The sequence below is a fragment of the Bos mutus genome, chromosome 28 (assembly GCF_027580195.1).
Source record: "Bos mutus isolate GX-2022 chromosome 28, NWIPB_WYAK_1.1, whole genome shotgun sequence".
NCBI lineage: Eukaryota > Metazoa > Chordata > Mammalia > Artiodactyla > Bovidae > Bos > Bos mutus.
Genome location: NC_091644.1, coordinates 36,174,830 through 36,187,955, shown reverse-complemented (window position 1 = coordinate 36,187,955; position 13,126 = coordinate 36,174,830). Strand labels below are relative to the sequence as shown.

At 40.8% G+C, this 13,126-nt stretch overlaps 1 protein-coding gene across 6 annotated transcripts in view; it reads left to right on the top strand.

Annotated features, from left to right (window-relative positions):
* MTR (5-methyltetrahydrofolate-homocysteine methyltransferase) overlaps window positions 1-13,126 on the top strand; it is a 129,657-nt gene that overhangs the window by 44,894 nt on the left and 71,637 nt on the right. For all 6 annotated transcript variants that reach the window (XM_070364872.1, XM_070364871.1, XM_070364873.1 and 3 more), the window contains 2 exons: window positions 2,065-2,205; window positions 3,342-3,527. In XM_070364872.1, coding sequence (XP_070220973.1) covers window positions 2,065-2,205; window positions 3,342-3,527 — 327 coding nt within the window. The remainder of the gene's footprint in view (window positions 1-2,064; window positions 2,206-3,341; window positions 3,528-13,126) is intronic.

Here is a 13,126-nt window from a genome sequence, read left to right as displayed (position 1 = left end):
TTTTAGGAAGAAGCAGGCAAGTGGGAGTGGTATCTGTCATCTCCTAAGGTCTTACTATATGCCTGTGCTCAGCGCTTTGTGGCATTATTTACTTCATCTTTTCAGACCTGTGAGAGAGTTGCTGTTATCATCCCCATTTTACAGATGTCCAGTTGAAGGCTTGGGGGAGGTTAAACCACTCGCCTGTTGTTTCACAGCAAGTGAATGTTAGACCCCAAGTCCTCCAAGCCCATACCCTTCACTGCTCTGCTGTCTCAGCAGGGATGGGGCTGGGAAGTAGGAATTGTGTGGGGAGGAATGACTCCTCACTGGATTGTAGTTCCCCTATTTAGTGTTCCCTCAAGGTTCTGTGGTTACGGGAATGAGCACTGACCTGAGAGAAGATCCAGTCCAGTCTGTTCACTCAACTTGTACATCTTTAAACAAATCACTTCATCCCTTGGGGCATGTGTGGGAAGTTGGACCCCTGAGCTATTATTCTGTTGCTCTTCTGATGTAGAAAGGTCAGGCGTTGGCGTCTCTGTTTTGTGTCTTTTGACCTCTGGTCTAAGCAGGTCACTGCTTACTGTCTCCCCTTTGCTTCCTCCAGTTTGTTTTCCAGGGGCAGCTGAAGCCACTCCCTCTCAGGTAGCTTTCTCTCTTCAGTCCTCAGAGATCTCGCCCTTCCAGGTGTTTAGGCAAAACATTTGACTCTCACATCGTATGGCAGCATTCATAGCTTCTTATGTGACTGTCGTATGCCCTCAACTAGATGTAAGCCCTTCAAGAACAAGGACTATGACTTATGCTTCTTTTTATTCATGATATTTAATATATTGCTGATACCAAAACACTTTTTGATTTGCTGAATCTTATTGCAACCCTTTTTCTCTGTGTAATGTTGGATCATTGTGAATGGAATTCCCTCGTGGTCTGTGCCAGAGGGTCTCATGCCTCATTATGAATGGTTTTCCCTTGTGACCTGTGCCAGAGGGTCTTATGCCTCTTCTCATGATTGCTAAAAATTTGTTTGATTTTCTTTGGCTAATAAAAAATTAGGACAATATTAGAATCTACTGTTGATTTTATCCCTGCTTATTTTATTACACTATGAAGCATACAACAAAGACTTAAAGTCTCTACCAGTCAGTTAGAAAACTTTATTGAACATATCTGTTTTGCCTATCATTGTTCAAACAAGAATAGGAGATACATAAGATCTTTCTCAATTTTCCAAATGCTTAAAATCTGTTTCAGAGAATAAGCCCGTATTTGTGAAACCATGAGGAAATGGTAATGTCATATACCATGTGATAATGTTTATAATTGTTGCAGATGTTTAGAGGCAGCCAGTCATTGTGGAATAAGCAAAGTATGTTTCCCAAAGTATGTTCTCTGAAACGCTGATCCTACAGGATATTCCTTAAATGATCATAAGTGGGAAATGCTGTATTTTGTACTTGGAGATTTACAGTGTATAATAATGTATTAATGGATTTGAAAATCCTTTTAGCATAAAAAAGTTTAACTTATATTTCATGTAACTGCTGTCAGTAGCCTGCAGTGAATGCTTTGCATGATTTGGTGAATAGTTAGATAAGTTTTGGATGGTTTCTGTAATGACTTTTCTTGAAGGAGGTGGGAATTGAGCTGGGTCTTAAATAGTACAGAAAGGGAGAGGGTTATATTTGAAACAGAGGGAACAATATGTGTGGCACAGAGGTAGGAGCAGATTTAGCTGGGTGAAGGGTGCCAGGGTTCGGGGGGAGATGTTGAATTGGATAAGATGATGGGGCAGGTCCCCAGGACCTGGAACACCATGCTGAGGGACTGAGATTCTTTACGGGAGGAATCAGAGCCTCTGGGGGTTCTGAGGAGTGATGAACTGTGATGGAAGAGATGTTTAGGAAAGATTCATCTGTGATGGTTGAGAGCAGCTCAGGGTCGGGGTGGGACGGTGAAGGGCTGGCTAGGTAGCCTAGTGGAATTAGAAGGGGCTGCCCGGGATGATGAAGGACTACTTTTGTCAGCCTTTTCTTGAGTTACCCTCTCCTGATACTGCTTCCTCTTGAATTCTTTCCTCAGGAAGCACTGAGCGTTGCCAAAATGCAGGTGGAAATGGGAGCCCAGGTGTTGGATATTAACATGGATGATGGCATGCTGGATGGTCCAAGTGCAATGACCAGATTCTGCAACTTCATTGCTTCCGAGCCTGACATTGCCAAGGTTGTGCAGAACTTCGATTCATCAAGGGGAATTTACACGTGCTGCTCTGTCGCTCATTAACTTTGTCACTTTTCCCTTTGTCTGTCATCTCATACGCTGGTTTTCTGTTGTACTGTGTTGAAAGCTCAGTGGTTTCTGGTTGTTCATTTTCTCACATAATGGCAGCCTTTCAATATAAACCAGACTTCAAAGAAAAAGATGTGACCGTAGTGTGACTGTTTGCAAGGCTTCTGGAATTGGTCACAAGGATTATTGAATTTCCTCTGATGTCTGAATAGGCTAAGAACTAACTTCTCATGCCTCTGAAGGATATACTTAGCTGTTCCTACCAAATCATTAGTTCTGTTTCTACCACAGACTAGGGAACTCAGATATCAGATAGTCCTTCCTTATTGCAGGAAGAAGAGACCTTTTTAGGCATATCAGAGTAAGACAAAATTATAAAACAAGATTAAATTGAGGTATTAATGTTGGCTTTTACATTTGTTCTTTAAGATGAAAGGTAATTTTTGTGTCAAGCTTTTCAAAAATTTTAGATGGGTTCTAAAAAATTAAAAATGTTCATTTCTTTACAATTGAACTTGTGATGAGTGAGTTTTGACTTTTTTTTGTTTTTGTTATTCTTTTAAGGACACTTCCTAGTGCCTTTAGAGCTAGGGCTGTCATTTTTTTGTTAAGTTTCAGCAAATGTTTAAGTGAGAAGTCCTGTGGTAAGCATTGAATTACATTAACCCATCCTTCATTTGTGTCTTAAAGCTCTGCACTTAGAAGCCTCAAGGCTTCTCTGGGAGTAAATATTTTGAGAATTTAAGGTGAAGAGAAGCTAAATGACCTGTTTAAAATCAGAATCAGAGGGGGCGAAATGACCCCAGTGAAATGACTTCTGTGCTCTCAATCTGATATTTAGCTGTGATCTTTTGAGTTACCAGTTTCTGGCCCACATATGAAGTCTCTTGTTAGACTGGAATTACTCCAAATATTTTGGTATTTAGGAACAAGAAAAAGATTAAAATCCTCTCTCTGTTATTTGTATATTGTTTCCCTAAAGGAGAAAGAGGGAATATATGAGAGTCCTTGGAAGGGGATTTGTGGTGACTTGCTGTCTTTCTGTGATCGTCTTGCCTTTCTGTGCTCAGGTGCCCTTGTGCATTGACTCTTCCAATTTTGCTGTGATTGAAGCCGGCTTAAAGTGCTGCCAGGGGAAGTGCATTGTTAATAGCATCAGCTTGAAGGAGGGAGAGGATGACTTCTTGGAGAAGGCCAGAAAGATTAAGAAGTTTGGAGCTGCCGTGGTGGTTATGGCTTTTGATGAAGAAGGACAGGTGAGTGATTTCTTTTGATCTGGCTTCACTGTGTTACACGGTGGCTTAAAGCAGTGGAAGAGAACTGAGTCCAAAACAGATGTGTATACTGTATGTACCATACATATGTATACACATGGGCATACCTTAGAGATACCATGGGTTCCATTCCAGGCCACTGCAATAAAGCAAATATCGTAGGAAAGCCAGTCACATGAACTTTTGGTTTCCTAGTGCATAGAAAAATTATGTTTACACTATACTATAGTCTATTAGGTGTGCAATAACATTGAAAGTGAAAGTGTTAGTCATTTAGTCGTGTCTGACTCTTTGCAACCCCATGGACTGTAACCCACGGGGCTCGTCTGTCCCTGGATTTCCCAGGCAAGAATACTGGAGTGGGTTGCCATTCCCTTCTCCAGGGGATCTTCCAAACTCGGAGATCGATTGTCTAGAAAAAAAGTACATACCTTAATTAAAAATACTTTATTGCTAAAAACTGCTATCATCTGAACCTCCAGGGAGTTATAGTAGTAGCATCAAAGATCACCATAACAAGTAGAATAATAAAAAATAAGTTTGAAACATTGTGAGAATTACCAAAATGTCACATAGACATGAAGTGAGCAAATGCTGTTGTAAAAGTGGTATCAATAGATTTGCTTAATGCTTGGTTGCCACATAACTTCAGTTTGTAAAGCAATGCAGTATCTATGAAGAACAGTAAAACAAGGTCTGCCTCTATATATACGTATACATGTTTGTGTGTATATATATATGTGTGTGTGTGTGTGTGTACACCTGTTTACATCTATCTAAATATGAAAATTTGATTATATTTTAGTCTCTACATCAGTTGAAAAAGAAATTACTCAATAAATGCTATTGGACAACTGGCTATGATTTTAGAAGAAAATAAACTTGAGCCCAATTTCCCACCATATACCAAAATAAAATATACATCAATTAAAGGTCTAAATGTAAAAAAAAAAGTCCAAAGAATATATGGGAAAATATTTATCTAAATTTAGAAAGCCAGAAATAAAACTGATAGACCTATTTATATAAAAATGTAAAACTTCGTATGACAAAAGATATGGTTTTATTTCCAGCATGAGTTACAACAGTGGGTTAATACCCCTAATATGCAAAAAGTTTCTATAAATCAGAGAGTAAAATACCCCTATCAAGTCAGTGGAAGAATGAACAAAGAAAATGAGCAGCAATTTTTAGAAAAAGAAACACAAAATAGCCAATGAATATCCTAAGTCATGCATTCGTTTTTCCCTTGTAGAGTGATTTTCTTAGTTCGTAAAAGTGGAATGGCTAGGTCAAAGAGTGTGCTTATGTGACATTTTGATATACATTGTTAAATTTTCCTTCTGAAAAGTCATCTTCTGCTGCTAGTTAAGTGTGGTAAGGCCAGTTGACATAATTTTTATTTTTTTACCAAAGGTACGACTATGCAGATAGTTAAAGAGACGTATGTTTTTTTAATGAAAACATAAAGTATATATTGTTTTATGAAAAACAAAAGCCCTAAGCCTCCAGATCCCCAGACAACTGCTTACAATTTAGCTGATTCTTATATCATTTACCTCCTCATCTTCAAATTCCAGTTTTAGTTATTATTTATTGCTGTTCTAGTGGTTAAGAACTTGACTTTTTCATCATCCTCTACCCCCACTCCATGTATCTTTCCTTTTATCCCCCCATCTTTCCAATATAGTTAATTTCAGTTGTAACTATTTTTGGCACTTATATTAAGTAGTGTAAAAGTACTTAGAGCTGCCAGAACTTACACAGGACTGGGAAATAGACTCTTGGAGGGCACAGCAGAAGCTTGTGCACCAGGACCCAGGAGAAAGGAACAGTGACCCCACAGGAGACTGTCCCGGACTTGCCTGTAGGTGTCTGGGGTGGGTCCAGGAGTCTCTAGCGAGGGTGTGGGTCACTGGTGGCCTGCTGCAGGCTTGGGGACACAGACTATAGCAGTACATGCATGGGATCTTTTGAGGGAGGTCACTGTTCTTCATTACCTCCACCTCAGGTAAATAGCAGGTAAATTTGGCCCCAGGTAAATAGCAGGGAGGGAACACAGCTCCACCCATCAACAGAAAATTAAAGATTTACTGAGCATGGCACCGCCCATCAGAATAAGACCCAGTATCCCCCTCAGTCAATCTATCCCATCAGGAAGCTTTCATAAGCCTCTTATCCTTCTCCATCAGAAGGCAGACAGATTGAAAACCACAATCACAGAAAACTAACCAATCTAATCACATGGACCACAGCCTTGTCTAACTCAATGAAACCATGAGCCATGCTGTGTAGGGCCACCCAAGAAGGACGGGTCATGGTGGAGAGTTCTGACAAAATGTGGTCCACTGGAGAAGGGAATGGCAAACCACTTCAGTATTCCTGCCTTGAGAACCCCATGAACAGTATGAAAAGGCAAAAAGATATGACACTGAAAGATGAATTCCCCAGGTCAGTAAGTGCCCAATATACTACCAGAGATCAGTGGAGAAATAACTCCGAAAAGAATGAAGAGACGGAGCCAAGCAAAAACAGTGCCCAGTTGTGGATTTGACTGGTGATGGTAGCAAGGTCCGATGCTATAAAGAGCAATAGTGCATAGGAACTTGGAATGTGAGGTCCATGAATCAAGGCAAATTGGAAGTGATCAAACAGGAGATGGCAAGAGTGAACGTCGACATTTTAGGAATCAGTGAACTAAAATGGACTGGAATGGGTGAATTTAAGTCAGATGACCATTATGTCTACTACTGTGGGCAAGAATCCCTTAGAAGAAATGGAGTAGTCATCATAGTCAACAAGAGTCCGAAATGCAGTACTTGGATGCAGTCTCAAAAAAGACAGAATGATCTGTGTTGATTTCCAAGGCAAACCATTCAATATCACAGTAATCCAAGTCTATGCCCCAACCAGTAATGCTGAAGAAGCTGAAGTTGAATGGTTCTATGAAGACCTACAAGACCTTCTGGAATTAACACCCCAAAAAGATGTCCTTTTCATTATAGGGGACTGGAATGCAAAAGTAGGAAGTCAAGAAACACCTGGAGTAACAGGCAAATTTGGCCTTGGAATACAGAATGAAGCAGGGCAAAGGCTAATAGAGTTCTGCCAAGAAAATGCACAGGTCATAGCAAGCACCCTCTTCCAACAAGACAAGAGAAGACTCTACAGATGGACGTCACCAGATGGTCAACACCGAAATCAGATTGGTTATATTCTTTGCAGCCAAAGATGGAGAAGCTTGATACAGTCAGCAAAAACAAGACTGGGAGCCGACTGTGGCTCAGATCATGAACTCCTTATTGCCAAATTCAGACTTGAAGAAAGTAGGGAAAACCACTAGACCATTCAAGTATGATCTAAATCAAAGCCCCTTACGATTATAAAGTGGAAGTGAGAAATAGATTTAAGGGACTAGATCTGATAGACAGAGTGCCTGATGAACTATGGACGGAGGTTCACGACATTGTACAGGAGACAGGGAGCAAGACCATCCCCAAGAAAAAGAAATGCAAAAAAGCAAAATGGCTGTCTGAGGAGGTCCACAAACAGCTGTGAAAAGAAAAGAAACAAAAAGCAAAGGACAAAAGGAAAGATATACCCATTTGAATCGAGAGTTCCAAGAATAGCAAGGAGTTATAAGAAAGCCTTCCTCAGTGATCACTGCAAAGAAATAGAGGGAAACAATAGAATGGGAAAGAGTAGAGATGTCCTCAAGAAAATTAGAGATACCAAGGGAACATTTCATGCACAGATGGGCTCAATAAAGGACAGAAATGGTATGGACCTAACAGAAGCAGAAGATATTAAGAAGAGGTGGCCAGAATACACAGAAGAACTGTACAAAAAAGATCTTCACGACCCAGATAATCATGGTGGTGTGATTACTCACCTAGAGCCAGACATCCTAGAATGTGAACTCAAGTGGGCCTTAGAAAGCATCACTATGAACAAAACTAGTGGAGGTGATGGAACTCCAGTTGAGCTATTGCAAATCCTAAAAGATGATGCTGTGAAAGTGCTGCACTCAACATGCCAGCAAATTTGGAAAACTCAGCAGTGGCCACAGGACTGGCAAAAGTCAGTTTTCATTCCAATCCCTAATAAAGGCAGTGGCAAAGAATGCTCAAACTACCACACAATTGCACTCATCTTACACGCTAGTAAAGTAATGCTCAAAATTCTCCAAGCCAGGCTTCAGCAATATGTGAACCATGAACTTCCACATGTTCAAGCTGGTTTTAGAAAAGGCAAAGAAACCAGAGATCAAATGGCCAACATCCATTGGATCATGGAAAAAGCAAGAGAGTTCCAGAAAAACATATATTTCTGCTTTATTGACTATGCCAAAGCCTTTGTGTGGATCACAATAAACTGGAAAATTCTGAAAGAGATGGGAATACCAGACCACCTGACTTGCCTCTTGAGAAACCGGTATGCAGGTCAGGAAGCAACAGTTAGAACTGGACATGGAACAACAGACTGGTTCCAAATAGGAAAAGGAGTACGTCAAGGCTGTATATTGTCACCCTGCTTATTTAACTTATATGCAGAGTACATCATGAGAAATGCTGGGCTGGAAGAAGCACAAGCTGGAATCAAGATTACAGGGAGAAATATCAATAACCTCAGATATGCAGATGACACCACCCTTATGGCAGAAAGTGAAGAGGAACCAAAAAGCCTCTTGATGAAAGTGAAAGAGGAGAGTGAAAAAGTTGGCTTAAAGCTCAACATTCAGAAAACAAAGATCATTGCATTTGGTCCTATCACTTCGTGGCAAATAGATGGGGAAACAGTGGCAGACTTTATTTTTTTGGGCTCCAAAATCACTGCAGATGGTGACTGCAGCCATAAAATTAACAGACACTTGCTCCTCAGAAGAAAAGTTTGACCAACCTAGACAGCATATTGAAAAGCAGAGACATTACTTTGCCAACAAAGGTCCATCTAGTCAAGGCTGTGGTTTTTCCAGTAGTCATGTATGGATGTGAGAGTTGGACTATAAGGAAAGGTGAGCACAAAGAATTGATGCTTTTGAACTGTGGTGTTGAGAAGACTCTTGAGAGTCCCTTGGACTGCCAGGAGATCCAACCAGTCCATTCTAAAGGAGATCAGTCCTGGGTGTTCATTGGAAGGACTGATGTTGAGGCTGAAACTCGAATACTTTGGCCACCTGATGCAAAGAGCTGACTCATTTGAAAAGACCCTGATGCTGGAAAAGATTGAAGGAGAGAGGAGAAAGGGACGACAGAGGATGAGATGGTTGGATGGCATCACCGACTCAATGAACATGGGTTTGAGTAAACTCCAGGAGTTGGTGATGGATAGGGAGGCCTGGCGTGCTGCAGTCCATGGGGTCGCAAAGAGTTGGACACGATTGAGCAACTGAACTGAACTGAGTGTAAAAGTGGAGCCGTGTAGTTTACCGTGATTCATTTTCCTTTCCTGAATCCTCTTTGTTTTCTGAGAAGTTAATACTTACCTTTGTGTTTATTTTGTTTTTATATATTTTCAAACTCTTCCCTAGTTGTGTAAATTTCAATATGCAGTGTATGCAGACACCTTAAGTAGACTGTCATTTTAATTTGTTGAATAATTCTCCCTCCAAGACTTTTGACATAATCAGGAGTGGTTGCTCAGGAGACTGATGGCATAGCTGTCGCTGTGATATGTCCCTCCCCATCATCCTGACAGTTCTTTTCACCTCTCTCATAGCTGTTTAGATTTCAGTTTCCTCATACTTGGTTTAATCTCTTATTTAGCGAAGTGCATCCTCTGGTGAAAGAAGACATGAAAGTAAACATTTTTGAAGCCTTATGTGTCTGAAAATGGCTTTATTCTACTTTTATACTTAATTGAAAATTATATGAGTACAAGCCTGAAATTATTTTCTCTATGTTTTTAACTCATTGATCCGTTGTCTTGTAGTTTCAGTTGGTACTGGTAAGAAGCTCAGTGCTTGTCTAACCCTTGATTCTTTTTATGAAGCCTGTTTATTGACCCTTTTTCTGGATGTTTCTTGGATCTGCTGTGTCCATGGTTTTCTGAAGTCTCGTGGTCATGAGCCATTCATTGTGGTAAGCCCTCAGTAGGCACTGTCAGTCAGGACACTTACGGCCACAGTTGCAAGAAGTTTCCTTGAATGGTTTATCCTCTCGTGGCCTGTGTATTATTCAGAAACTGGATGTTTTGGAAGGATTGCCTAATTTTTTTACCTTTTCTCTCCAGTTTTTCAACTTTGACATTTGTGAGATTTTGACATCTACATTTATCTTCTCTTGAGTTTTATGTTTTATGTTTATGTTCTCTTGAATTTTATGTTCTTCCAGGAGCTCTTTTTTGTTACCTAAATGTTCTTTTTCAAATTTATATAGCAGCCTGTTTAAAGGAGGCAGATGTCTTCTCTAATTCCTTCAAATGTATCTTGAGCACCTAGTATGTGCCAGGCTGTGAGGAGTTAGCAAGGAACAAAACCTAGTCCCTTCCATGCACAATTTGTATTCTTAGGGGGCAAAAGGAATAAGGGAAAAAACAACATAAAAATACACGCACACACCCCTGGGTAGTGTTGAATACAATGAAGGGATATGGAGAGAATGAGGGTGACAGGCGTACCACGGTGGGAGATGCTCTTTTATGTAGGGTGGTTGGAGATGGCCTCATGGATAAGGTGACATCTTAGCAGAAAGCTGAAGGGAACCAAGGAATGAAACATGTAAAAATGTAGGGCAGAGGGAGCCTTGAGATAGACGCCTGCAGGTCATGTTTGAAAACCACAGGGCGGCTGGTAGAGCCAGATCAGAGGGGAGAAGAGGTGATGGGGGAGGACATGATGTTAGAAAGCCTTCAGGTCAAATCACGTAGGGTCTTGGAGACCTCTGCTAACACTTGGACTTTTCCCCTGAGTGATCTGAGAAGCCACTGAAGGGTTCTGAGCAGAGGAGTGAACCTGGTCCGAGTTGTATTTCAAAACCACTCTGGTTCTTTGTGGAGAAGAGTCTGTGGGGACCAAGCAGAACCATTGGAGGTTGTTGCTGTAGTTCAGGTGAGAGATGATTGTGACTGGGACCAAGGTGGGAGCAATAGAATATGTAAGGACTCATCTGTTTCTAGATATATTTTTGAAATAGAGCCAGTAGGATTTGCCTTCATGGAGGCTGTGAGCCATGAAAGGAGGAGGAGTCTGGAAAGTTTTTAGGTTTTTTGGCCTGGGAAGGTGAGATAGAAGGTCAGGGAACAGCCTGTTTGGATGGGGTTGACTAGAAGTGTGTGTTTGGACACATGTTTGTATGTTAAGTGTGTGCTTGTGTAGATGAGTCTGGTTTTCCTGGGCAAAGTCTGGCTTGAAGATAAGATTCCCTTCCTTGGGAATTATTTGTGCATTGATGGAAATTAAAGCAGTGAGACTGACTTCACCAAAGGAACCATAGTAGATAAGAGGTCCTAGGAACAAGTGACTCTTGCAGCCACAGTGCTTCATGGTCAGGAAGAGGAGAGGATGCTTTCGGAAGGACTTAGGAAGGACACGCTTCCTTGGTAAAAGAGGAACCAGAGGAGAGAGTTCACCTGGAAGCCAAGTGAAGAACAAGCTTTCTGAAGGGCATGGTGAGCTGAGGATAGATCAGGGAGGAAGAGACAAGCATTTACCCTTGGATTTGGAAACGGAGTAGTTTATGATCTTGCAGAGAAGGGGATGGGGGCAGCAGATGTAAACCATTTGAGGGGAGTTTTGCCATAAAGGGGAACAGAAATAGAGTGGAAACCAGGGATGCATGTGAGAATAAGAATGAATGTGTGTGTGTGTCTGTGTGAAGGTACGTGATGTGACCACATGGTTTTGTAAGCTGGTGGGAATGACCTGGTAGACAGAAGGGGAGGAATTGATGTGCAAGAGAAAGGGGGCATTTGCTGGGTCCATGACCTCGTGGGCTGAGAGGACTGGCAGCCAGTCTGCACAGGGAGGGGGAGTTAGCATGCTCACAGTGCAGGAGAGAAGGCCGAGCTGAGAATGCTGGGGGAGTCTGTGCTTCTGTTTTCTCAGTGAAGCAGGAGGCAAGGTAAGCTCTGAGAATGAGAGTGGAGTGTTGTGTGCTTTGTGTATGTGGTGCTTTCCTGGGAGTGTAAAGCAGAAATGTTCCCACAGGGAAGGATAGTCACTGCCTGTGCTTTTAAAAAAACATACATAGCCCTGGGTTCTGCCCCTTGAGTTTCTGACTCATTTGGCCTGGGGTAAGATCTGGCTTCAATAATTTTACAGGCTTGGAGGTGATTCTCATGAATACTCTGGCTGAAAACCAGCAGCAGAGTTTGTCTCATTTAGTCCTTATAGCAGCCACGTGGGGTAGCTGTCGTCCTGTTTTACAGTGAGCCAAGGTCAAATGGCTGGGACATAACGGAGCCACATTTGGATCCCTGGCCTGCCTGGTTTGAAAACTGATACATGCTTCCAAATCCTGTGTTATCTCCACTGCAGAGTACTTGATCTTGGCTAAGAACAAGCGTTCCCAATTTAGATTTGAATGTGTCCACAAATAAAGAGCAAATGTAGAAGAAATTTTTTGACTTGCCAGTTATGAGAAAAATACACATTAGGGCAATATTAAGGTAATGGTTTGTCCTTACTAAGTTAGCAAAAGTATACTTTAAAATCATCAAGATCTGTGCTGGTATAACAGTGGTAAAGAGAAAGTCTTGTTCATTGTAGAGTGTAGCATAAATTGGGATTGACTTTTTTTTTTAAGTTCTACCAAGTTTATTGCTACAAACACATCTCCCTCCACCCTCATGCCTGTGTGCTCAGTCATGTAACTTCATGGACTGCAGCCTGCCAGGCTCCTCTGTCAATGGACTTGTCAATTCCAGGCAAGAATACTGGAGTGGGTTGTCATTTCCTTCTCCAGGGATAGTCCTTTTGAATGACCCTGTAATACCTAAAGGCATAAAAATGTTCATACCCTTTGAGATAATGATCTCATTTCTGGGAAGTTATCCCAATAAAAGCATTAGCAGCATAAGAATACTGTATATGAAGAGATTTTTCACTAGCTTTTTATTGACGATATAATAACCTTAATGCTCAAATGGGTAGATACTGATAACTTATGTTACATCAGTCTGTTGAAATATTATTCAAAGTATTTAAGTATTAATTATGAATATTGTGGTGCAGCATAACAGTGCTTTCAAGATATAAATAAAACCATAAAACAATAGTTATATAGACAGTGTATATATACAGCTACATAAAAACTCCATTTGGTAAAGTTTGGAGGAAAATGTTGTAAAGGAGAATAATTGTTAGAGTGAGATGGTGAAATTAAAGGTGCCTTTTTCAAAAATGCTTTTCCTAATTAAAAATATTTTTCTGTATGATTATAGACTTACATGCTCATTAAAGAATTGTATTAAAAATTATAAAGAGCAAAGCAAAAAAATTCATGTAGTTGAAAAGTTCAGGAAACAACAATGCAGATATTTTGGTGCAAAGGCATTTCTTCTGTCGATTGAGTTCACAACACTATTGAGTGTAACAATCAGTTAAGAACCAAGATTTGCTTTGCTTGACTGATAGCACACGT